Consider the following 25,462-nt stretch of genomic DNA (forward strand, 5'->3'; position numbering starts at 1 on the left):
CGAGGTCAGTATACTGCTTATTTGTCACGAGTCATCGCTCGAGAAGGTCCATTCATGAAAATTGGGGCGTTGATAAATCAGAATCAGAAGTTTGAAGAACGCGCGGAAATTCCGAAGTACTTCCGAAAAGCGCCGGTAGGCGATATACTGTTATATTGAGTAACTATACTACTTATCGTCATTCTGTTAATGGTCAGATAACATGGCTGGCGAAAAGTTCGCCTCGAGTTCTCGTCACGTCAAAAATTGTGATAGAACGAGTGACAGCAGTGATTCAGCGTTGAATCTCGAGTTGGAAGATGATTTTCTCGACGCTATCGAAAATATTCCATATCCGGAGTTTCAGTTTGCTGTAAGTTCAATTGAATAATATTTTCATTTGTCAAATGCTCGTCAGGCGTCCTACGTTGAATTCTGCTGGGCCTAACATAAATGTCTAACATTTCCCTTTTTAAATCGCAGACAACAACTTGTTACATTTGCAACGGGTACTATGGACCCTGTTTCGAGGAGCCTGTATGTGCGACCTGCCACGCATTTTTATTCCCAGATGATATCGGGCTACTTCAAGTGCCGATATTTAGCGAGGTCAGTACTGCTATGATAAGTATTTCTTTACTCATAAGTGACGTGAGGTGGCAAATGGTGAAAAATTATCAAGGTTGAATCGTATTGACGTCACTCTTTTTGTTAACAGAAAACTGACGACGAAGACTCTGGAAATGACGAGCCTACGGATCTTTATTACAACCCTGAGCGACGCACAAGCCAGCAACAACAGAATTCTCCACAGAATTCAAATCCAGTAGTTTCAAATCGGCAGAACGCCCCAGTACCAGCATTGAATTTGAATCAATCTCCATATTCACCCTTTCAAAATGCTCCTGCCTTGAGGTGTAATCATCCCAATGCACTTGGATGTAGCACAGGTGTCAATCTTGGTGTACATATGAAAAATGCAATGCCTCAAAGCAGTTCAAGTTCAAATCCGCAAATGAATCGGCCGGTTATACAAAATAACATATGCAACGACCAAGCTCAATGTCAGTACCCAGTTAGCGTTAATCCAACAAACCCATCAAATAATCTTAGAAATACACCACCGCTAATCCCAAACATTCAAATCCCAAACAATCGAGGAGACGATCCTGTCGAAGATGATTTTCCTAGTCCAGAAGACCTGGTTCCACTTGGAGAAGGTGAAAATTTTGGAAATGATGCACAGAATAGACAGTACAGATGGAATTTCCGAATAAATGGTGATATTGGGGAGCCGTCGCGCCCCCTCAGCTTATCGGAGAGATTGGATTTGCTCTCCAACCACAAACATTTGGAACACGAGCGAATAAATGAACCTGGCCTGGTAGACAGGCTGCCGCCGGAAGTTCTCTTTGCAGTATTTTCTCATCTTGACGACATGAGCTTGTGGTCGGCTGGCAAAGTGTGTAGAAGATGGTGTGGCCTGCTCTCGACACATGTAACACCTCAGCAGTGGCAACAGTACGTCAAACTACGCTGGCCCTTGTATAGGCCAATTGGGCACGTTGGAAATTGGTACAGAGTATACGATTACCTTGCTTCTTCCGCTCCCTGCAGAGCCTGTCTGGTTCAAACATCATTAAGGACAAGACTGCCGAGAATGGAAGAAAACTCTTGGAGGAGAAACAGACTGAGGAGCGAATTGAAAAGCCTCAGAATCGATCCTCCAGAAGGAATTGAGGCTACGCCGTTGGATCAGATGTGTTGTCATTGGCAAGCGACTATCACTGGACCAGTAGGCAGCCCTTACGAGGGCGGACTTTTCTACTTATACTTACAAGTACCTTACAGGTGAATGCGTGCTCTGAATGCTGTACAATTTTTATTTTTGTCAATTCTCAACTTAAACTTATCAGACTCTTTATCTTTACAGCTATCCAATGTGTCCGCCGGTAGTGAGATTTCTCACAAAAATTTTACATCCTAATGTATCGCGGCATGGCGACGTCGGCATTGATTCTATTCACCATAACTGGTCCTTAGCTCTCACTATATCTAAGGTACTGATCAGTGTTCAGAGTCTACTCACGGATCCATATTGCGAAGTAAGTACAAAATCGCAGGACATTCAATTGGTTATTTGATTTATCTGCAATTCCTGACCAACAATTGTGATATTATTTTGTCTGATATTTTTCCCATATTACACTTGTAGAGCTTTAAGTTTCATCAACACTTATCAATTCGCAGGTTTGCATGGAGCCAGAATTGGGTGAGATGTATTTGAAAGATCGTGAAAGGTTTGAAGACGTTGCCAGAGCCTGGACCTGGAGATATGCAATGCATGATGTACTGACTCCTTCATAATTAGATAAGTAAAATGTATTCGTGTCTCGAAGAAACGGAAGATTAATGATATATATATACATATATCTAATCTGAAATATGATTTTACAGGCTGGCAGCACGTCACCTATTTTGTTTCTAATCATTTCAAATATTTTTTTACAAATTATACAAAATAACAATTTCCATATTCATCGTCATTGATCTACGATAAAAATATTCGCGTCATATTTTTCTTTATATATCGATCTGTACTTTTGTTGTATTCATTTTCGAACATAGCTTTGTATAATAGCGCGAGCATTCGTTAAAATCTCGTTGTTCTTAGATATAAGAACGATTCTCTGCTCTTTGTACCAATCGGTGTGTCCCGATATTAGGATTTCTCTTAAACCGCGGTTGGGCTTGTTACTAGACTACCGTAATAGTCTATAAAAATGTCACATGATCACTGATCAATAAACAAAAGTAAAATTACAAAAACCTACAGGGTCGATACGTATGATATATTTTCAACCAATATATCATATAGCCAGTATCTTTATATTTAAAACACGTATTTTCTTTAAACACGTCAATCATGTATATGAGTAAAAAAAATATTTCCAGCTTTGGGTATGCGTAAAAATAACCACATAACACATACCTGTTATATACACATTATGTCTGCGTTATTCTTCGACGATTGTATCTCTGTACATTGATCTACATGATAAGACTTTCTCCCCCGATTTACGAATCTGTGAACGTAATTGAAGTGTGATAGTATTTCCTAAGTAACTGGATGTATTAGTTGCTCAGTTGCCCATAATACGGCCAATAATAAGTTGTGCGTCAACATAGACGAAACAATTCGCAGATATGTATATTAAATTGAAATACAATTATTCGGTATTCGTTATTGTTTATAAACATTCAATAAGTATTAACAGTTTATTTTTGCTGATATTATCTGCATTTTATTGAATCCTATATTAATAAGGGTGCTTCAAAATAAGATGACAATGTTTCTTCACAACTGTCCCAAGTTGTAAAATTATGATCGTTATTCTGAGATCAAACCATGAACGGAAAACCTCGAAATTTTTTAATACCTTCTTTATTATTGTATTTGCAATAATACTTTGTTCTGGAAATTAAAAGGCACCTTGGTCCTTACGTGTTGTTACATTCGTTTTACGGGAAGTTGTAATAAAGCTCAAGCAAAAGTTATTCTTGAAACCTTTATTCTCAAAATGATCGGGGCCGATGTCAGGATTGCGGAACGAAAAAACAACAATTTTGTTACAAGTTATGCGTGTGTTATAAATCGCTTCTGTCGAAATAAAATTGTGATTCCATCGTTGTTGAGCGGTGTGAATTCTCTTCGATGGAACTGTCAAAGGCCGTGTAATCGGTATCGGTTTCCACGTCTCAAACGGGTTCAATTCCACGTCTAACAGCCACAGCCTCCACGTACAGTGGCTCCAGGTAAAAAGCAATGGACAACTTCATCCTATGGACAAGTAGACCAATAAGTTCGCTGTATCATTGCAGCTAACAGCGCAAATCGCAATGCAAGGTTCCTCATAATTTCGCTGCTCCCTTGAGTGGGTACTCTAATTAATTTCAACGTTGTCTCATTCTATACGCAATTCTGAATAAGAACACTTCGAAACATTTACATTAGACCGCAGAATACAGAAATGGCACGGAATTTACGAAATCGTAATAGTAAATTTGTAGAATTCATGCCATTTTTTTATTTCTGCGCCAAATGAATATGTATTAGAGTTTTTTTTTGTGTATATAATGGGGCTGTGAGCCCTTTTTCACTTCTGAGGACGTCGACTTACGGATAATTAGTTTCAACTTCGATCGTTGCTGTCATTCGCCATCCGTGATTGCAGCATTATTAACCGGTATAACCACACCGAGAGACTGAACTGACTTCGTTTTCTCCTGATTGCGATACGCATTGCCATTATATTTGATATTTATATATGCCATTATGGAATTGATGCTATAAAATTTTACATTTCCAATACCAACACACATTATCTAGGATTCGATGATTATACAAGCAAGATAATATCGTGCGCGTTACACACGAGGCTTGATCGAGTCTGGGGATGTTTGGCTAAGTGGAACCCCCAACGACGTCAACCTGCCCCTAAGCCCGCATGAGCATAAAGCTGGGATCGACTAGAGAGAGAAAAATATAGAGGAATTGCAACTCGAGAACGGACAAAAGGACTGCAGGCGCCTGTCTCTGCGTGGTATGTTTCATCCTGCAACGATTCACGGGATATATGGGCCCTCATGTAATCTGAGAGGTTCAAGAGAGGCTCAAAGCAGACCTCGTGACGGTGAGTTTTTACAAAATACTCTGCACAGAGTAGTAGTACTTCACTCGGGTCCCGGTGCGCGGTTTCCACTTGGACAGAAGTAAGAACGCTCGTTTCACCCAACTGGCTCGTCACGGTGAATAGCCCTAGCTCCGGTCTCACAAAAAAGGGCATCAGCCTTTGATGGGGGTTGATGGTCGCCTCCGCCGTGGATGACAAAACCGATTCGCCTACCGCAGTCGGCGGAAATCAGTGATTGGCACGTCGAGAGAGTCCTGCTGGAGTTCCGGGTTCTATTTGGAGGTCGAAGAACGTCCGTTGGCGTAACTTTGTTCTACCGAGTGGTCGTTGTGAAAGAGGGAAGGTTTTTAACGGAAACGGGTTTCTTTTGCAAACTGATTTTTCAATTTCTCTTGAAAAGCTGAAATACATTTATACCTACAGCAGACAGCATAATATGCACCGCGGGTGATTTATCGCGGGCGTAAAATCGCCGTAAAAACGTGAAGATAAAAATGTGAAAAAATATCTCGCGAGCAGGCGATGACATAAATTAGGTTTAAAAAAACCGACGTCAGAGTGGGACATAATTTACTCACTCCACCGGGTATCCTATCCTATCCTCGTGATTCATTCGCTCGGAAACTCGCACAGAAGAGTGAAAAGGGAGCATCGCGAGAACCTAGAAAGATCGCGGAGAAATCGACTCTTTCACGGGTGAAGGATGTACCGTATAATAAAATGTTGAGCTCAGCGGCAACCTGCACCAACCACCGCTTGGCAAAGCGGCGCATTCGTCCGACATCAAATCAAGATTAACGAAGCTGAATGCGGCGAACTCAGCGGTGCGCGGCGGGCGTAATGATACGAGCGAAGCTACCGCGGGTTCCTTATACCCAGCTTCTTCTTCTTCTTCTTCTCCTTCTTCTCCTTCTTTTCACCTTCGTCCTCTGCCTTGGACCTACAGCTTCGTTTCCTGTATACTCCGAGATTCACCGTTAATTCTGATCCGCGATCCTTCAACAGATTTTTAAATCGATTTTCACTGTCGAAAAAACCCTACGGCAAGCAATGCCAGCTGCTGACGTAATTAGCCGGAAGAGAACGCCAGCTGCTACACAGGACCATATATTCCCATCCAATTTGTCAACTTCCGACCCACGCGAATGACGTATTGTGTGCGTAAAATTCACTGATACTGGCAGTAGAATAATGGGGGGGGGGGGGGGGGCTTTAAGGTAATCGGTCCATTGAGGATCAGGAAGAACGGATCATGTGGTGTTTATTGCTGCGGCTTAACTTGATGAAACGTGTTTGCCTGATTCTCCGTCTGTTGGACAACTTCTGTAGATGAATTTGAACCTATCCTCAATTACGTAAGGAGCGAATGGATCCGGTCTGCGCGAAAAACGCCCGCCGCAGTGCTTGCAGGTCGGTGAAATCAGTCTTTGAACTTCAGTAAGTACCGAATTGGAGAGGCGATGAGTCCGATTTGTGGATACCACGTGGTTCGTCGAAGCTCGACACCCGGGACACGAGACACGGTGAGACTCGGCTCGTTTCCCTACTCCTGGCGGGCGAGAGAAGGCCTCCTCGCCGAAGGAGTGTGGAAGAGAGACGCTAGTGTCGGCCACACACGTTGTAGGCACGCCGGAGTAACGAAGAGACCCGCGGGTGCGACGAGGACGAGTGTAGGGACGAGGGGCGACGAGGGGCGACGAGGGGTGCCGCGGGGAGGGCGCCGGAGGCCCTGCGCTGGACCACCCACCTTGATGCTGGCTGCTCTCCATCCACCGGAGGAGTCTCGGCTCTCGACGTCGCTGCTCCTAGCGCTGGATCTTCTCGGACGAATGGACCAACTGGCTTCCACGCAGCTTCGAAGATCCCCAGCGAGCTGGAGCACGGGGTATACTATACCGGCTACGTGAGCGCTAATTACACCCCGTACTGTCATCCCCGGCAGGGCAGGAGGAGGTTTCGTAGAAGCTTCCGAGCGTTTACCCGGAAGACGCGGAGAAGAGACGAGAAGAGGACTATCGGCCGAGACGAAAGATGTATACCTGGCTAACCATTTCGAAGGAATACTGCAGTTTGACGTCCTCGTGTCGTGTAACTTCTATAACTCTGGATGGTCAACGCGCGTTGGGGCGAGGAAGAGGAAGCGGAAGACGAGGAACCTTCGCGTATACTATCTCGTTTCAGCTGTACGTGTATGCGTCGCGCACCTCGAAGACAAACCAATTAAGTATACGCGCCTTGAATTCCTCATTCTCTGCATGGAATGAAATATCGCGCGTGGCTGTACCCCCTCCCACACAACAGCCTACCTATCCCACCCTCTTCCCCACCTTGGAACCAACTAATTTACTCTAATCCACCGTTCAAAACTGGAACAACCTACTCCGAGGTGCACCGCGATGCCCAGGGCGGCTACCGCGACGGCAGCTAAACCGATGGTCGGACCAACGTGTGTGGCCGATTTCAACCGCCGGGTGGATCTCTCCGTACCCGCAGAACTGAGCAGCTCCCGGTTCTCGATGTCGACAACAACAACAACAACAACAACAATGGACGTCAGGCTAATGCGTGTCGTGTAGAAAATTTCGCCATCATTTCAGCTCCTTGGTTCTTTTTTCTCTTCTCTCCCGCCGCCTTGTTTTTTTCTGTTTTGTTTTTTTTTCTGGTTTGTTTTTAACTGATCTCTCACCCTCATTTTAAATGGATTAACTCGATTACTTTGCGACAACGAACTAATTTGCGAAAAGTCCCCGTTCCACCCGTTAGATTTAACTCTTTTTTTTTTGGCTACATTTTTTTTAGTTCTTTTTTTTTTATAGCTTGTTGATCAATTACCACCGCACGGATTTGTAAACATACTTAAAGAATACAATGACAGGATGAGCTTAAACTTAATAAATATTACTTGCCAAGTTTCTCCCGTCGTTGTATCTATAAGTATATAGATTTATTCTTATCTTTGTTGTGTATAATTGCTACAGTTGTTTGGAAAAATAAAATCCAATCATAATTGCCGATAAATTAGTCGGCTCAGTTTCATAATGCGTGATACGGCATTATTTATCAATAATTTATATGCATACAGGCAGTTTTTGCGTTAATCTACATGATTTTTAGAATTTCTTTCTGTTCGTTTTCCTGTTATATTTCCCTTCAATACAAAACATCAGCAACTGTAGTGCTCTTAATTAACAGGTAGTTGTAATTCTATCTATTTACATACACAAGCTCTCTCACTCGCAAATCACTCGATATAAATTAAGTTAAAATAATAATTATCATTTAAAACTCTATGATACACTTATCGAAATTTACAGTATACATATATGATAGAAAAATTCTGACGCAGTTACAAAGTATGAACCTTACGTCGACCTCGCTCAAGAATTTCTCTTTCTTTTCTCCTTCTGTAGACGATAAAAAAAATTTTTATTTACTTTTCTTCCTACCCTTTTGCGCGTGTAATCGTAATCAATTGGTAGCTTTATCGTATACTATTTGTCGTCTAACACGTGGCGGTAAGGTTTAAATTGGTTCTCTCGCCGCCGACTTGCTAAACGCACTAAATAACTGGTAATCTTTTGAGTCTTTGGTCTTCACTCACGGAATACTGTTTGAGAACTCGTTGCGCTTCCTTCTCCTTGGTCGTCTGTAAAATAATAGATAACAAAATACTCTGGATTATTTGAAAGATCAAAGTAAAACTTACAATTAGCTAATTCTACTTCAACAGTTATTCACTATAGACACCCTCTATAATACACATCGATACGTAAAATCATAAGCCTCGCGTACCTTACACGCAGAATATCAGCGTACTTTTTAAGCTATAAGTTTATTATTCATCTGTTTAAAGAAGCGCTCCATTTTACTCATCATTTTGCACGACCCCAGGATACGGTAACTTCCATCAGTCCAGGTCCTACTTAGCAGTACGCAACTGGATGCCGGTAGAATGACATAGTCGATGAAAGAGATGAGGTGAAGCGAGGCGGAGACAGAAAGAAGAAGGGCATGGCTATCAAACGACTTTTGTGGTACGGTGTCTGCAGGACCGATCTCTGCTCTACTCCTAAGAAAACACCTGGCCCCAGCCATTAGTCGTCGGCGCAGGTTTCGGAGAGCATCATCTGCACTGGCAGCATGCAGTGAACCCATCGTCAAAGAGCGCAGAAGAATACCCCTTGCATCTTTGGCAAGCGTTCGTCTAACCCATGGCGCGTAAATGTGTCGAGCTCGTTATCGAAATCCTCTGGTTATCCCCGACGAAAAAGATTAGGCTCACGTGGGCATTGTTCCTACGCATAATCGTGCACGTGTTTGTGCGGTCTGTTCTTAGAACAAACAAAAACTAGCGAGTACCTACGTGTGTGCGTGAGTGTGGATGATGAAGAAAGAGGAAGAAAAAAGAACAAGAAAAACAACAAAAAACATAGAACCTCGACTGAACTTAGAGGAACGCTTATGGTCGCTGAGGAGGGCAGGTGTCCACCGGAAAGAGCGAATTAGAGAAAAAGGAGTCGAACAACGTGGCCGCTGAGACTGAGCTGTACAGCCGAAATACGAACCGGAAGTTGAACCGCGATGCTGCTGCAGTAGTTTTAGAATATATACGTAAGTTACGCCACGGTCAAAACTTTTTCAGCTCTGTGTGAGGCGCGATTTCGTCGAGAAAACCCAGAAGCTATCGCGTCTATACCTCTGCAGAGAGGCAGCAGCAACCCACGCCCGCAACACGAATATGGGGGATCCCTTAGCGTGTGCGCATACAACGCATTCTCGTCTTCTCCTATGGTTGGACGCACGCATACGTAGCCACATAGCCATATAGACACGCACACATGCCTGTGCCTCCGGCACAAACGCATACTTATTTCCGTACGTCCGCTGGTCGTCAAGATTTCTCTGCAAGCATATTTAATCCCTGGATCCGCGCGGGTGATTTATGTCTCTCTCCTCGTTCGGTTACACCTACACATCGTACAAGTATACACACGTCTTTACCGCTGCACGGTTGTTGCGGTGTCCGTTTTGCGCGTTTACGACTTCGAAAATGCCCTCGCAATATCGCGTTATCATTTTTTCTTCCCCGTGTTTTTTCTTTTTTAATTCCTTGCGAACGTACGTGCGGTATTACGTCGAAGACCGCACGGTCTTGTGTCTTGTCAACCCTCTGGCAAATATCTAGTTCCGAAAACATCGGGGAGAAGGAAAAAAACAGTTTTCTTCACGCTTATGGGCAGGACAAGTCTTCCCGGATAGCCAGTACCCACAGATAGACATCTTTGCCATGGTCTATTCTCGTCAACAGCGTCTCGAAATTTTACTACGATTTTACTACTGTGATAAATATTTGAGAACGTGGAATAGCACTACTATTAAAATCTATCATCGGTCGTTAAAATGAACCGTAAACATCGGATGATGGAGTAACTTACGATCACGAGGTGAAGAATAAAAGAATAGAGTAAAGAAATACCGTTTCCGGTTGTGTGTTTTCCTTTTCGTTTACTAAATGTCCAGTCGCTGGGATAGTCTTGTCTCGCAAAAGGTCTGTTAGCTTTGATTTTTTGATATATCGTTTTGGACTTCGATTAAATCTAAGTTTTCGGAGATCGAAACAGCTCCGAAATTATCGCAATGTTGAAAAAATGGCAGCTTCGAAAGGGTTTTTCGCAACATCCTAACGGTACGTGTCTTATAGAGGACATCCTACTCCATTTCTAAAAATCGTACTTTTTGCACTCTACTACTGAACTACGAGTTGGCGGCAAAGACCAAATAGGCCGTTTATTCCTGCAGAATTAGAGTATATTGCTTGATCGATAAGTATCCTTGATAAATCACCTCATTATCTGACGAGCAGAGCGAGCAGGAAGATTGGCACCAGGGCCGTCGTTGTTCGGCCGACGGATGTCGCGACGCCGGCGCCGCGACTGTTGGCGTCAGTCCTGAGTATCTCGTTGGATCGTGTATCACCCAAAATTTTCTTTGTATCGTGATAATCACGGTGAATTTTTCCGAAGCATAGCCAGTTCATATTCCGATGAATACCTCTACAGTCGTAGTCTTCAGCCCCGTCGCAAATACACGTATTTAGCTTTGCGGCCTTCTCCTGGCGCCTCAGGATGTTGATCGAATTACGACACCTGCGAAATTAAGTCGACACTTTATTCATGGGATCTTCGATCGCTAGTAAAAGGAGACAAATTGTAAGTACAGCTTTTGAAGATAATTGTAAGAGAGAATGCGAATCACTTATTGCCGTCGCTCGAGGACAGACGAAAAGCACACTGCAGCGTGGTTAAAAAAATGAAAAAGAGTAACAGTCAGTCCAAGGGTTACCTGTGAGTGCATTTTTTCCCGTGAAACATGCTCCCGCAGAAGCCATTGTAGTACTCCAGAGCCTTCGCACATAGAGTATCGGCATTGCATATCGAGGTAGCGATCCTGCAGGATACCCTAGTGTTGTTCATCTCTATCATCACGGATGGTCTACACACTTCAACCCTCTGCTTAGACTGTTCGCAGAGACGATCATCCCGGGCACAGTTGCACTGAAAGTAGAAATCGGAGGTTGGACTCGGGGGTCAATCATCGAATAGACATTCGTCTGCTATGCCATCGATGAAGGTATCTAGATCACTGGAAGCCATCATGAACCAAGATTCGAACTTACGGTCATCAACTCCTTGCCCTCGTCGGTACTGGTCAGGGCGATCAGGGCGTGAAGACATGTCTCGGGGCAGCCACCGCCGACGCCTCCCAAGACGGAGGAACATCTGGTCACGTATTGCTGGAGGGCCATCCCGCACCCGGCTCTGTAGGCACACCGGAGCCTGGCATCCTCGCAGCGCATCACAGCGAAGGTACTTGTGGTACAGACGGCTAACAGGATCAGAGAAACAAGGGCTGTATGCAGCCTTTCCGCCCCACGAATCATATCCTGGAAGATAAGGACAATGATCTAAATGAATTGTTGGGATACATTAATGTAATCGTTGACTGTTCATTTGTGCTGTTTAAAAAGCGTGAGTTTATACAGTAACGCTCAAAATTACGATCCATATGTCACGACAGATTTATTCGAAAGGACTTGTAATGGTTATACTAAGGTGTAAAGTAATTAGTTGTTCAGCGGTATCTCTAGAGCTTACGATAAGACGTAATAAAAGTGTTCGTAAGCACCGAGTGCGGTATACGAGAGGATTCACTATCAAGATTGAAATGTGACGAATAAATCCACGTACGCATTCGGATGAAGTCGAGTACCTACAGCAAAAGGAATGTTCGAAAATGTTTAAAGACCGGTATTTTCAGTGGTATTTAATCTCACCTTGAGTCTCGTGCGGTATAATTTAATGATTATATGTCACTGAGAACACAACTTTCCCTTCAATCTGTTTTAGCCAAAGGCGTAAAGGAACGCGAGTCGTAGGTATAAGGTACCTACTGCAATAACTGTTCAGCGATAAATGAGCTCTTTCGTATTTGAGAAACTCGCGACAATTGTGCTATGAAAAATGACCCGCAAAAGAGACTGCTGAATCTCCGTGATGATACACACGCGTGTGTGTAGGTACGAAACACAGTGATTGCGGAATACGCTAAAGAATTTTTGCGTAGCTACGTGTTTCGCGGCACGAATCGGCATCGACTCACGATAGTGCCATTGCCCGACGACTCGCATGTTTTTTAATGATCACGTGAACACCATTTCTCACATGATACGACTATCAAGCGAGACATCATTTTAATTTCACTAATTTATGGAGGTGAAGGTCAATGCTTGGGAGCTGCTAACTTTAATTGACACACGGATAAACAAGCAAATACAAAATTCTTATTGGTTTCATCATGCAAGTACTAAGATCATATAGGTGGTAGCAGACGACACCGGTGACCTTGAATCGCTAAGAATCCACTTTGGAAGGTGTACAACTAACAGTCATTGGAATAGTTTCTATAGATTCATAGTTTCGCGCCGTTCGTCCTCTTCTTTGGAAGTTTCTACGGTTTGCTGACCTCTAACTTATCATGGAAATAGTGAGCTACTTTGAATGGTCGAGATAATAATCTGTGAACCACAAATTCAGGATAATGGGTGCTCTGTCAGTGAATCGTGAGGATTATGGACCTGACGTAAGTTACTTTTTGAAACTTTTATTTGGATTTGCGTCCCAATCGATCACCGCAGCCGAATACTTGTCAGTGTGTAATTGCAACCGCACATAACCAATACATTTCTAGCCACTTATCGCGTCTTCTATACAGAACCTGTGTCAAACGACCGAGTTTCTGTAATTTCAATATCAGCCCGCGTTATCAATCTTCTAGGTCAACAGACAACGCGTCTGAAGTTTCAAGTTCGGAGTTGAGTGTGCATGCATCTCATCCTCGTACTTTACTCGCCATGCAGCCACACGTCACGAATATTCGAGATTTATAACCACATACGATGACCTGTAACTTGAGTCTAAGTAGTCGTCAATGTAAAATTTTTTAACGGGTTCGGGTATTCTCATTTTTATTTCTTCAAAGAAGGGACTCTTCCATGATAAAGTGCACCGGCCACATGATTTCGTTTACTGTCGGTCACTTAATTACGGACGTTGTTGCTGTACGGGGGAATTAGTCTGGCCATTGTGTCCTCCACCCTAATGTAATCTCCGGCATAACTCGAAGATTGGGGTTTACTGTTCCCATCCACGTGGGTCGGGGTTCGCTATGTACTGTCACCCTTTGTACTACAGTTGGGAACATGCGTATGGATTCGTATTTGTAGAGAATGTCGAAGGAGTCTTATCGACCCAGGAACCAAGGCTCCGGCTCCTTGGCACAGCTTCCGATAGGCGAGAAGCTCCGACAGTCCGGATTGTTGGTAGTGGTAGTAGTCTCAGAAAGCACCGGCACTTGGAAGTTAAACGCTAAAAATACGTCATCCACGAATAGAAGGGAGTCTCATGAGCTGTCGGAGTCGGGCAGAGAGAGAGTTAGAGGAAGTCTTTGTTGTCAGGGGGTTTGAATAATGTCGAAAATTCAAATAACCCTCGTACGTCTTTGGGTCGGTTCATTTTTCAGTCGCGGACGTACAGACGACGCAACGCGCGTTTCTACGGAAACGTTACGAGGGTCAGGGGTTGTAATTATCTCATATTCTTCAGCTGAATTCAATTGAATACGTTAGAAATACGTTGACGCCGGGGATACCATAAATAGTTAGGATGACACCACATAAGACGCTTCACGCAATGTTCACAAGGATTAACGAATACGACCACAACCCTAATCTATTAAACGTTGCCTCGATTCAATGGGAACAAAATGTATCGGAATTGGTGACCAAATAATTTGTAAGACCTGTCAACTTGATTATCTTTATAACTATATTGCTGAATAACTGGTTTGACGCACCAATATTTTTTACACACACACACAGCCCAATTACGACGGCTTACCAATTCTTCAAAGTCCAATAATTAATTAATCAGTCAGACGCTGAATTTTGCAGCTATAAAGGTAATTGAAACAAAACTGATTTTTCACAACGTTATAAAAATGAGATAATAACAACCTGAAATTCATCAAGTTCACCATATGTGTTAATAATATATCCATTAAATTCGCGAATGTTGATTTTTCATGTTTCTCGACGTGCTCCAACCATTTGACTGAGTTATAAAATCGCATGAACTTGGAAATGTGTACTAGTATAATGATTGAACTGCAGTCCAGGAAATTGCTATAAGCTCAGTCAAAGCTGCTAAATTGCTGATTAGTGTTTCATTCGAGGGAGTTGGCTTACGGCATAAATATCCGCGATCAATTTATTGCTTTTTTCTGGTTGACGTAGCTGTATACTCGAACCCGGCGCAACCACTCAGGCAAAAATAAATCAAGATTAAGTTTATTGGGTCGAACGTTCCCGATGACAAAGCAATAAGAGCCCCGCAGGTTCTCCGTATCAAATTTTTTCTCCTTATATATTCCCCCGAGTTTTCACTGCCATATTCGTTTAATTTATACTTGACTGGAACGAGCCTAACGAAAAAACAAATAAAACGTTACCACGCCGCAGAATTTAGCCCATTTTTTCGGACGCAGTGTAAGAGTGAAAAATAAAAATGAAAATAACAACAAAGAAAACTGACAATGCGATTATCCATTGCTCCCGACTACGAATTCGCCGCGACCTCTAAACTCTAACCATGACGATTTTTATTTCGGTTGGCCACGTATCCGATGGACCACATAAGGGGCTGAGATTTCCTCTATTCTTTAGTGCCAGTACCAGACACGGTCAAATAAAACCGGACCATTTTTTGGTCATCTTAAGGGCTTTCAGTTCCTCCAGTGAAGTCTCAACCAAACAATCCGTCGAGAAGTCGCCCGGGAGCCTCTGGTTGTGAGTTACATAATCTTTCCACTTTTTTGAGATCATTGGATCATCCAAGCCTTGTCTCTCAATATCGGGTTACATTTTATCGGCACCGTTTTCGATGAGTATCACAAGTGATATAACCTATTCAAAAACGAGTATACAGAACAGCAAGAGAGAAAAAAATGATCGACTCTTAATATTCTTAGACGAGATGAAAATCTCGATGATCCGTATAAACGTGGTCCTCGCTATTTAGAACCTCTATCTTGGCTCCTCCGATGTCATGCACAGAAAGTTAGAGAGACTGGTAGGTAATTACCGTCGCAGAAGAGGAGAAGATTGATTACCCGGAGCGCGTGCAGAGGTTTCGAAAGCTTGATGGCAACAACAAGTGTTGGCGGTTCGTTATAGCGAAGAGAGAAGCCGAGTTGGAGATCACTGGGAGTTTGGAGCCGACCATCTGTCCCTCGTTGCCACGTCTGTGCCGTTCCGGTGGGTCGATCCGAGGGCCCGAAGCTGAGGGTCCAGCAGGCCCAACCACGGACCCCCGAGAAGTTTCTCAACGTCGCTCGTTCCGTAATGCTCGAGCTTCACGGACGACTTCGACGAACAACGAACGGCCCTTCGAGGGCTAAATTGCTATACCCGGTAGCCTCTGGAGCGGTCATCACCGGGTCTTGCCAATCGGTGTAAAACTCCGGCTCAGTCAGGCTGCTGTTGGCGGTTATTTAGCTCGTCCAAGAAACGTTGAGAGGGTTGTTTACTCTGACAATATGATCCATATAACTTGCACACACACACAGAGACGACGAGGCTCGTTCTGTTTGACCGATTTGCACAGTGGTTGTTCAAATATTGCTTCATTCGGTTAACGTCGACGCAAGCGGTCTCATATACCGCCGCACCTCACCGTCGCCTCAAGTATGTCGAGTGTTTTACAATATTTGAGGTAGTCGTTAGCGCCATGTAAATATTAGCTCTGGGGCGAGTAAAGCGAGTGGATGGAAAAGGAAAGAAGGAAGGAAGGAAAGAAGGGCTGGAAGGAGGGAGGAGAGTGCCGGTGGCTTGGTGGATGGCGGGTATATTGTGGGTGCGGGGAAGGAGGAATTAGCTACTCGACTAACTACTCGAGCGGTGATGAATCTCATTGGGACGCAAACAAATCGTTCCGTTCGTCTGTTTGTCTTGCCGACCCCTCAAACGCCACCGACGACCGTCGAGGCTGCGGTCTGCACGCGTGACGACGTCTCCTGGCACGCGGCCAGCCTCCAGGGCGGCTTCTCCACGTTCACGTCTCTGCGGTGCACCTGACAAATTTTTGTCCACATTTTTACCCTGGTCTACGTACCCTGCATCTTCCCTCTAACTCGGCCACTTTTTATTTCACTGTTTGTTTGAAAGCTTCAACGGCACCGAGTCACATCTCTCGTGACTGTCTAATAAATATAATTTCCTTCCTGCCTCTCACAATCAAGCAGACTTTTCGATTCCTTGACTGCCGTGTATTACGCAGTGAAACGGAGCAGTCGTAGGCGAATGCATAATCTTGATGGAGAAATTCTGTCTCCGATGAATTAGAATTGTAAGATATTACGATTAATTACCTCTGCCACAGACGATATGTCGGACATGTGAACAAGACCAACGTTGTCTCACCGATTCTTCAAAGTCCCGCTCATCATCACCGAGGCACGCGAGACATAGAAGGAAGTATTAATCATCGGATCTCTGAAAGGCTCTTTCCAAGATGTCTCTCTGTTAAGATTCTATCTTTTTTAGAGCTGCACAAAGAGCCGCCTGTAGAGGCTACTCAAGGTCATCTAGAGTCTTGCTCTCGACTAAGTGAATCACCGAAAAATATTTGCAGCTGGTCTGAATTCGTATGTGAACAAGGAATAATAGACATCAAGTTGCGAAACATCAAGAACTATCAAAGAGTAGCTGGAAAGTCAGAGCAAGATGGTGAAATTGAAGGGTAAATAATGATCTGCGTGAATTCCGTTACATAGACTTTTTAGATATCTTTATTTTTTATTTCTCTCTGGTTTTCTCTTTTTACAAGGATCTTATCCCCGGATCAGGCCTGGGGCTTAGTCTGTGCGGCAGCATCCTGCCGGCTGCGTAGCGGCGCATATGCCCAATTCCGAAGAGGAATCAAGCGGGGTTCGCCAACATGGCGAGAAAAGCGAGGAAACCTCGGGTTTTATTATTAAAAACAGATGACGCCGTGTCTGAGAGTCAGCGTGAAGGATTATCAGCACCTGTACCTCAACCTGCGGAGCAGCCAGAACCATCCAGAGGAAGTGGTCCTCAGAAAAGGAAAAGCAAAAAGGTATTAGATGGAAAATATATAGCTTTGAACGTTGAGCGGGAAAATTTTTCAAGGCATGAAAGAAGCTATGATTAAGACGTCGGAAGTCGTGAGAGATGGGAATTGCATGGTGGTAGACTGTCGTTTCCGGGGGCGTCTGAGATCGTGTACATTGAACGTCAAGCGGCGGATGTAACGATTGTGCATCCCATGTTATGAAGGTGTGCATTTCTCCGCACTAGCTGCCGTTTCGAATCTGATTCTTTTCCTTAAACTGTTATGGTATCCATTTCCGTACGTAACGTAATATCTCACCACACCGATTTCACCGTCACGTGATATAATTGTTTACGGAGAAGAAAAAAACGTCCAAGATAATATGCGCTGATGGTTTACAACGAATTCCAATGATCAACAATCGCGAATTGATCCGAAGGTTCATTTCCATGGTGCACTCTATCGAATCGTCTCTGATCAGGCAACTTTTTTTACGTTTCGTGTACAGGGTCGAGCTTGTCGTCTGGTTTGGTACTTTATTGAGGCGGGTAATGGATCCGATGACGTTTGGCTCGAGGCGCGAATGATCGCTGCAGTTCGCGGTCGGCCGACCACCCCTAGAGGTCATGTTTCAGCACGAAGTAGCGGCAACCAGTTGCTCCAATGGTTGAAGTACCTAAACGTAAACATAGTTGGGCCGTGTGGGCGGAGATTGAATCTAGATGGGAACGACCGAAGTCGACAACCATCTCCGTATGCACCGTGTTGATTTCCTCCCTTTTTCACGACGTCAAATCGGGCTCGCACCCACGCCTCCGCTCCAGGACATCACCTTCAGGATGAAAGTCCCTGGAGGGGGTTTATTATTGCGTTCTTGAAAGAAGTACCCTGCAGGCGTTAGGATCGTCGTGAGATGTACTTTATCGCTGGAGTTATTATACGCCTGAAGATAAACAAACGCAACAACAAGACCAACGGCTCTCGTCCCCTACCTCCTCGTCTAGTCGAGGCAAAATGTAACTCTAGGTCTTATCTACATCCGCGTTGCAGGCGTTGCACCACCACCTCCGCACAGGCAGGCTCAGGTGAAGGGAAATCGAGCCGAGAACGGAGTGGCGCTCTGTACCGTGCACCATGAGGAGTTTATCTGTCGGAGAATATCGCGGGCAATCCTTAACGCCGTGACGGTTATACAGCTGGCCCCAGGCGACGGGCTGGCAGGTACCTCATGTCTCGTGTATACCTAGACACCTCGTATACCTATACACACACGCCAGGGTAGGTATGCGCGAAGAGATGTGAAGGAGACAAACAAACGCAAGGTAAACGGCTGCACTTAGCGGGGTTGTATGCATAACGCGTGTGCCCAGGAAGCCACGAGTCACCCGGCATAAGTTATGTCTCAAGTAGGTACCTTACTGCTCGAGCTGCGACGAGGAGGCTGTCACGAGTCAGATAGTCACGAATCGCCGGAGTCACGAGAGTCACGGAACGGAACGGAACGGCTCTCTTACTCGGTGGTGCAGGGTGCCCTTTCTCTCTCTCTCCTCCCATCTCGAAGAGTGAGTATGGACGTTAGTGGAGATGTGGATCAAGTTCATTAGCACGAGAACACATAAATTTATCTCGATTCTCGCCCGTCGCTCGACTAACGAGCGTTGCACTGCATGGCAGCGGTACCGCAGACACTGAAGCCTCTCTCCGGGAACTCGGCACACTCTCGACCTTATACGTTGAGTTGAGGGCTGTATGAGACCGCTTGTCCTCATCCTCCTTGTCGTTCCCGGTACCATTTACGACAGATTTATCTGAAATACTCCAACTTCACGCCGCGATGTATCGTTTGGGATGGACCGCGCGGTTCGACACATATTGGAGAAAGTCAGTGCTCCTCGCGCTCGGGTTTAACGATGAAGGACCGTTCGGTCAACCTTCTAAACCCGCCCACGATGCGATGCTAGGAACGCGGTATGAAGCTCTAGGTAATCCGGTTCAGGCTTGAACCGCTCGCCATTTAACTACCTTGAGGTGCCACGCAGCCGGTCATATCCTCGGATTGTACATGAGTTGACTTCTTTACGTTTGGACGTTGACGCCCCCGAGGGCCGTAATGTAACGTAAACGATGGATCCACGCTCTTCCTGCAGGTCCGGTTTCACGTAATGGACCTATCTACTATCTACTACTACTACTCCTACTACTACTACTACTGCTGCTACATCGTAGAATCGCAGTTCATACCCTGTCGTAAACAAAACTGTCAAAATAGTCCCGTTTTCAAGAGTGAATCATGTGTAAAATGAACATGAACTTTTCGAACTTACGGTGTTGATATTATTTTCCAAATTCAAATAGTTAGTCGAGGACTAAAGTAAAGGTATGGGAAGAAGAGACAAGTAAATTGAATGATTGCTAACCCAAAATCAAGGTGACCGTCCTTGGCACGGTTCCAACTTCATTTTAGGTTTGCCATCACTTTCGAAATTTACCTGTTGAATCCTGTTTAATACCAAACAGAATTCCATCAAGAATAATGTAGTTATGATTTCGCTTTCAATGAATGCTCGAGAACTGAAAATTTGGCTCGTATAATTTACGTTACACTGTTAAAGAAAATGTACTTGCTTTGCTTCGAATTAGTTAAACGTCCTTTTCTTTGGAAAATTATTCAACAGAACTGATAGGCGTCGGTGAAATAAAAAAAAAAATAAAAAAATAAAAATGTACAGCAGTGCAACAAAGGATGTTTTTCAAGATGACGTTTTGCCGGTGATTTGAGATTCGAGACCTTGGCATCTACGTGCAATGATTGTAAGTTGACATTTGAAATCGTCGTTCCCGACCGAAGCAGCGCTTGACGAATTTCAATTACCGTTCGACTTCACCATCACAGAGAGCTTGCCACGAATGATCGGTTCGTGCCAACGCAGGAAATCTAATTGAGTTAATATGTTTGCGGCCTGATTCGTTAATATATTCGATACGTGATTACATTATTTGGTCACTGAAGCGGCCATTGCGACTAGAGGCAAATTATGCAAATCAACCAAATGTGGTTGTCGATCAATGATATTTGGTTGTACCGATCGATCGAGCCGCGATGACAGTGACAAATTGATACAATTAAATCGATGCATAATGCCTTGTGATTCGCTTAATTGTTCAGTCGCACAGTAAGTATTATCATAGCCGCTGAACAACTTCTCAACATTTTGTCAGACTCGTTTCGTCCTACACGTGATTTTTTTTACTCTCAAGCTTTCTCCCGCCGCTCATATTCATTATACCCGTTACGCGTTCACTTTATTAACTTGTTGAATAAACTATACGCTCAAGCATCGTAACTAATCTGACAGTTAATTAAGTAATGCGTGGGTTGACCCGAAGACAGCTAACATCGAATCGCGCGTACCCGAATACGTGCTTCTTCAATGTTTGGTAAATATGCCTTATTAAACACGATCGGAACGTCGATTGTTTGTACAACTATTTGGAACATGTAGATGCCTTTATGGGAGCCACTTTTCTTTCTCTTTATTTACTCGAGGTAAAGCTTAATTTATCAAATATGTACTTATCGCTCCGCTTATGTCTATAGCAAGTGTTCGAACGAACATGTGGTCGAACTGAAATTGATATCGGCGATAAATGCAAACTCCAATTATAAACCGTGTAAAGAAAGGCTTGAAGATTTGAAAAAAGACCTTGAAGTATAGTTTCACAAGTTATTTCATGACGAGTGGAGCTTTTCCTTACCTTGGATTATATACTTCTAGTGTTCGCTATCACATTGTTTTCCCCAGACACTTTCACAAATGTTAAACCATCACCGAGTTACCGATTATCAAGGATTTGTCAGAAACGTAGTTTAAGAAAAAACGGATATCTCCTCGTTGCGGCTTCTTCGCAGTCTCGGAGAAGATGTGAACGTCTGAATACGAAAACACCGGTAGAACGTCGATCAAGAATAATTACGATTCCCCGAAATACCAACGTTCAATAGTTCGAAAATATTCAAACACTCAACGGTTGTCTAAGGCCAGTCTTCGCGCGGGAAAATTCAAATCGCACGACAGTCAAAAAGCCGCCTGTTCCTGCAGCTGCGCGGTATTCGCGTCGTGGTAAGCGGAGAAAAATCTTGCGTGCGTACTCCACCGCGGACTCTGTCGGACTAGATTGAGTTGTGAGTTGATGTCGGGTCTCGAGTCGAGGCCTCCTCGTACTCCTCGTACTCCTCGTCCCCCGCCATTCCGCCCGCAGGAGTCCATGGGCCCCAACCTGTGGCCCTTGCCTGATTGAGATACCAGCGCTTGGGCTCCAGGCCACCCGCCTCTCCGCCTTTGGACGAAGCTCCCTCTCCCCTTAGCCCCTCATTTCCCTCCTCTTTTAGAGGGAACGGGGTCCCGGGGTTCTCAGCTATATTTTGCCTCAGCCCCTCAGGTGCGACGCGCATATGCGCGTCTTCTTCTACTTCTTGTTTTTCAACTTGAGTTTTATTTTTATTTCTACTTTTACGAGCCACGAACCTACGTACAAGGTGCTAGAATTTTTTGTTGGTATTTATATCTACCTGCATCATGCTCACGTCAGCGATGAATCTGTGAATAACCATCTGTCCACGTCTAATGTACGTTATATGTAACCGCATACGTGTGTCGTTGTACGGTACTCGTAAATTCGTCACTATGTAATACCTACCGTAAAGCGCGCTTCGCGAAAGTTATTTTCAAACGTTATCTGGACCTCGTGCAATACTCGAGTCCGTTGACACTGCAGTGGTACGAACATCTCTAGTGGACGAAATACTTACACGAACGATTAACATGTCTGTCCGATTGTCGATGGTTACGTACTTAAGCATACTCATTGTCAGTTCGGTACCTACATCGGAAAAAAGACTAGAAACTAGTAAGATTTTGTACCGATGTCTACAATTGGAGATTCAATTAATTTCCACTTATAGAGTCGAGCCTCTGACCCCCGAGGCAACGGGCCAGTTCTCTAATCACCATGAAAGTCCGGAATAAACTGTTCGATTTGGCCAGGTGTCAAATCACCACAGCTGCCTCAGAGGACCATTAGTAGTATTTCTTAGAAGAAACGGTGTGAACGGTATCAGGTTATCACGTCTAAATCATCGTGAAATGCGAGAAAGAAAAAGATGCCTGGTCGTTGGAATATTCATGGAAAAAACAATAACTAACAACATTTTTCGGCTGATTAGAGATGAAGCTAAGTTCCGGTAGCATTTAAATCTGGCATCATGGAGCGGCTCGTGTAGTTTGATCTTATCTGAGTCAGAACTGTCGACTCGGTTGTTAAAGGTCAATTTGCACGGTTGACGTAGAGATGCGGCGGAATAGAGGCGTTAAAGTATGAAGAAAATATCGGGATTGACACGAAAAGCCGACGTCCTTCAATCTCTTCTTCTTCGTCGGTTCTCTAACGGAGTCAAGGCGTCGCCGCGTGTTTTATTTCCATCGTATCAAGTTACATCGAAGGAAGATACGATAGGAGAATATAGCAAAACCGATACGCATGCGTGTTTACATATACGTAGAAACTAGCGTGAAGGACTCAGACTGGTAAAAAAAAACCTCGCAGGTTCAACAGACTGTGCATTAGAATTTGAAAAGACTTCAATTCAAGGCGCTGCCGGCCTGCATAGGCTAAAACGTAGTGTACACAGGTTGAGAACCGCAGAAAAGGGACTGTTCTATCTCTTTTTGGTAGGGCGCTCGAGCCTTCGGCAGGACAATGGTCCCAGGCCCAGACCCAGGCCCAACCCGACGAAGCTGAAGCGAAACAAACGTCATCTTGCCAGAATAAGAAGAAGAAGGAGAAGAAGGAGGAGGTGGAGGAGGAGGAGGCCTGAGCAGAAGAGCGTGTAGAACTGAGTAGTTGAGGAGGATGGAGGTGGAAGTGGTCGAGGAAGAAGAGAGAGCCGAGATCTGAGGGCTGAGATGAGAGAGATGAGAGACGAGAGGAAAAAGGAAGAGCAAAACGTTCACGCAAAGGTGTCCTAAGCAAACCGCGGCACGCGCATCCTAAAGCCAACGATCAAACATTCCCTCAAATACTCTCGTTCGCGCATAACGGCCATGCGTATACACTTGTCTGTATATATTTATTATTAGTTTTGTTTTGTTCGTAATTTTTATTTTCATCTTCTTCCGCCGTCACGTCGGAAGTACTTTCGTAGCTGAATATTAACTTCGGTCAGGCGGCGATCTTGCGCCAAGTAATCGAGTAAATATTTGAAAAAATCATCATTCGGCTAATTGGTTTCCACCGATAAACTTGGACTCTGAAACTGGCCGGTGAAAGAAGTTGACAAATAATTAACGATATGGTGTCAACTGTGTGTGAAATGTTTGAGTATTATAATCAGAGAGAAGGGGGGATGGAGTGAAAGAAATATATATGGCTATACCTGACGAGCTGTGCTGGAGCAGGACGGACTGAACAAACAACCTTAATCTTCCATCGGCTTCTGAAGTACTTGAGGAAATAATATGAGTGGAGTAAACCGAAAAAAGAATTAAAAAAAAAAAAAAACACGAATTGTCGACTGATACCGTGGACCAGATGCAGGGTGATGTTGCAGATTCGATGCGTCCAGGTTTTTCAAACCATTCATTATCACCGCGATCACGATCATCCAGGCTCCCTTCTTTTCATCGCAGATAACACGTGATCCGTCAGGTATCATTTGATACCCTAAATAAATTTTATCGCAGATATTCGATGCCCTCTCCTCCCCTTATCTAAGCATCTGTCGCTGCTGATAAATCTGCATGCGTATCGTGTGTCCGATTTGGTAGAGAAATCGCGATAAAGGCGGTACATAACTCCAGCAGCTGTATGGTTCGGGCGCATTGTAATAATTATTAGGGTACAGGATTCATAGGGATTATTGAAACTCGAGAAATGTTTGAAATTAAACTATAGTATTACATTTGTAAAATGTGTGTAAAAGTCGAAGAAAAACATATTTTGGTGGTTACAATAAGCAACTTACAACTTCTCGATCTGCGTCAGAGAGGCAGAATTTATTTTCTCGCGAGGAACAATCGGTGTGACAATTATTGAGTCGTAGCCAGTGTTGAACTGACTGACAAATTAGTCAGCTCTTTGGAGTTGCAAGGTCTCTAATATCGTTAAGAAATACGGTTGGCAGACATCAGGAGTGTGATAAAATAAACGCAATGTAACGACTTCAGCGTCGAACGTTGTCTGTGTTATTTATTTTCTCTCATTTCTTCTCTCTCGGCTTCATGTTTCTAGGTTTTCTCTCGGAAGTATCACGGCGCCGTCTCACCGTAACTCATCATCGGTATGAGACTGGCTCGTCGACTACTTAGGATGCGCGTCTAGCCGCAGCAGGTGCACATGGATGTGTCTACACACTACAGGCCACAGTCTTGCGTCAATGCCGATAAATCACTCGATCCAAAGTTACGATTGGCGTGCTCTGATTCGCTAAGCGATTCGAATAACAGAGCGAACGAACGCACTCGGTGCATTTTTAGTCGCTGCATGGAAGAGTGCAGTTTGTCCGCCTCCAGCCTTGTCTATAAGGCCCGTTGTCGAAGCACCGCATCGCCTAGTATCTACTACCAAGGAAGAATGTAATTCCGAATTCATCGTGGAAGGGAGTTTTGTCCGACGAATTGTTCAGCCTCAGGACGTGCGGTGGTAAGGAAATTTTATTCACCGTTCGTAGATCCAACGATCGGTCGAGTGGCACGTGTCAAGTTGATGATGGACACCATGCAGCGATTGATGCAGCCTGCGATGAGTGATGTTAACTTCCGGTAACCGCTTAGGGTCCGATAACGGGAGGAGAGAGCAACGCAGGACCGTGGATCGGAAGCATGCGCGTAACTTACGTGAGAAAATTGCAACGTGCAGGAGCAAATTACAATACCTATTCATCGCGAAATGGCATCGCGGTTTAACTGACGCTTATTCGTATGCCGAGAGTACCGGCGCACTGCCAACCAATAATGAGACAATTAAACTTTAGTGCCATGCGATTGTGGCTTCATACCCTGTTCGCGTAATGTATAGGCTGCCAAAGCATGTGAAGAAATACTCATC

The 25,462-nt window shown here is 44.3% G+C and overlaps 2 protein-coding genes across 4 annotated transcripts; one reads left to right on the forward strand and one right to left on the reverse strand.

Annotated features, from left to right (window-relative positions):
• Positions 1-180: 180 nt before the first annotated feature.
• Positions 181-3,209, forward strand: LOC124415841. Its single transcript, XM_046896515.1, has 5 exons — positions 181-352; positions 463-588; positions 698-1,830; positions 1,913-2,084; positions 2,230-3,209. Exons 1-5 carry the CDS (start codon positions 203-205, stop codon positions 2,344-2,346), a joined length of 1,698 nt encoding a protein of 565 aa, XP_046752471.1. The 5' UTR covers positions 181-202; the 3' UTR covers positions 2,347-3,209.
• A 4,775-nt stretch (positions 3,210-7,984) lies between these two features.
• LOC124416009 (growth arrest-specific protein 1-like) lies at positions 7,985-21,248 on the reverse strand. 3 transcript variants are annotated; one of them, XM_046896809.1, is made up of 5 exons: positions 21,116-21,248; positions 11,350-11,616; positions 11,016-11,227; positions 10,518-10,819; positions 7,985-8,319 (listed from the first exon to the last, which is right to left on the reverse strand). In XM_046896809.1, the coding sequence occupies exons 2-4, from the start codon at positions 11,611-11,613 to the stop codon at positions 10,522-10,524; spliced, it is 774 nt and encodes a 257-aa protein (XP_046752765.1). In that variant the 5' UTR covers positions 11,614-11,616; positions 21,116-21,248; the 3' UTR covers positions 7,985-8,319; positions 10,518-10,521. The 3 variants fall into 3 exon arrangements, with proteins under 3 accessions (XP_046752765.1, XP_046752767.1, XP_046752766.1); XM_046896811.1 differs by lacking the exon at positions 21,116-21,248 and adding an exon at positions 12,842-12,887 and having other exon boundaries at positions 11,350-11,619; XM_046896810.1 differs by lacking the exon at positions 21,116-21,248 and adding an exon at positions 12,007-12,184.
• Positions 21,249-25,462: the final 4,214 nt, after the last annotated feature.

This window comes from Diprion similis, chromosome 2, assembly GCF_021155765.1.
Source record: "Diprion similis isolate iyDipSimi1 chromosome 2, iyDipSimi1.1, whole genome shotgun sequence".
In the NCBI taxonomy this organism is placed as follows: Eukaryota; Metazoa; Arthropoda; class Insecta; order Hymenoptera; family Diprionidae; genus Diprion; species Diprion similis.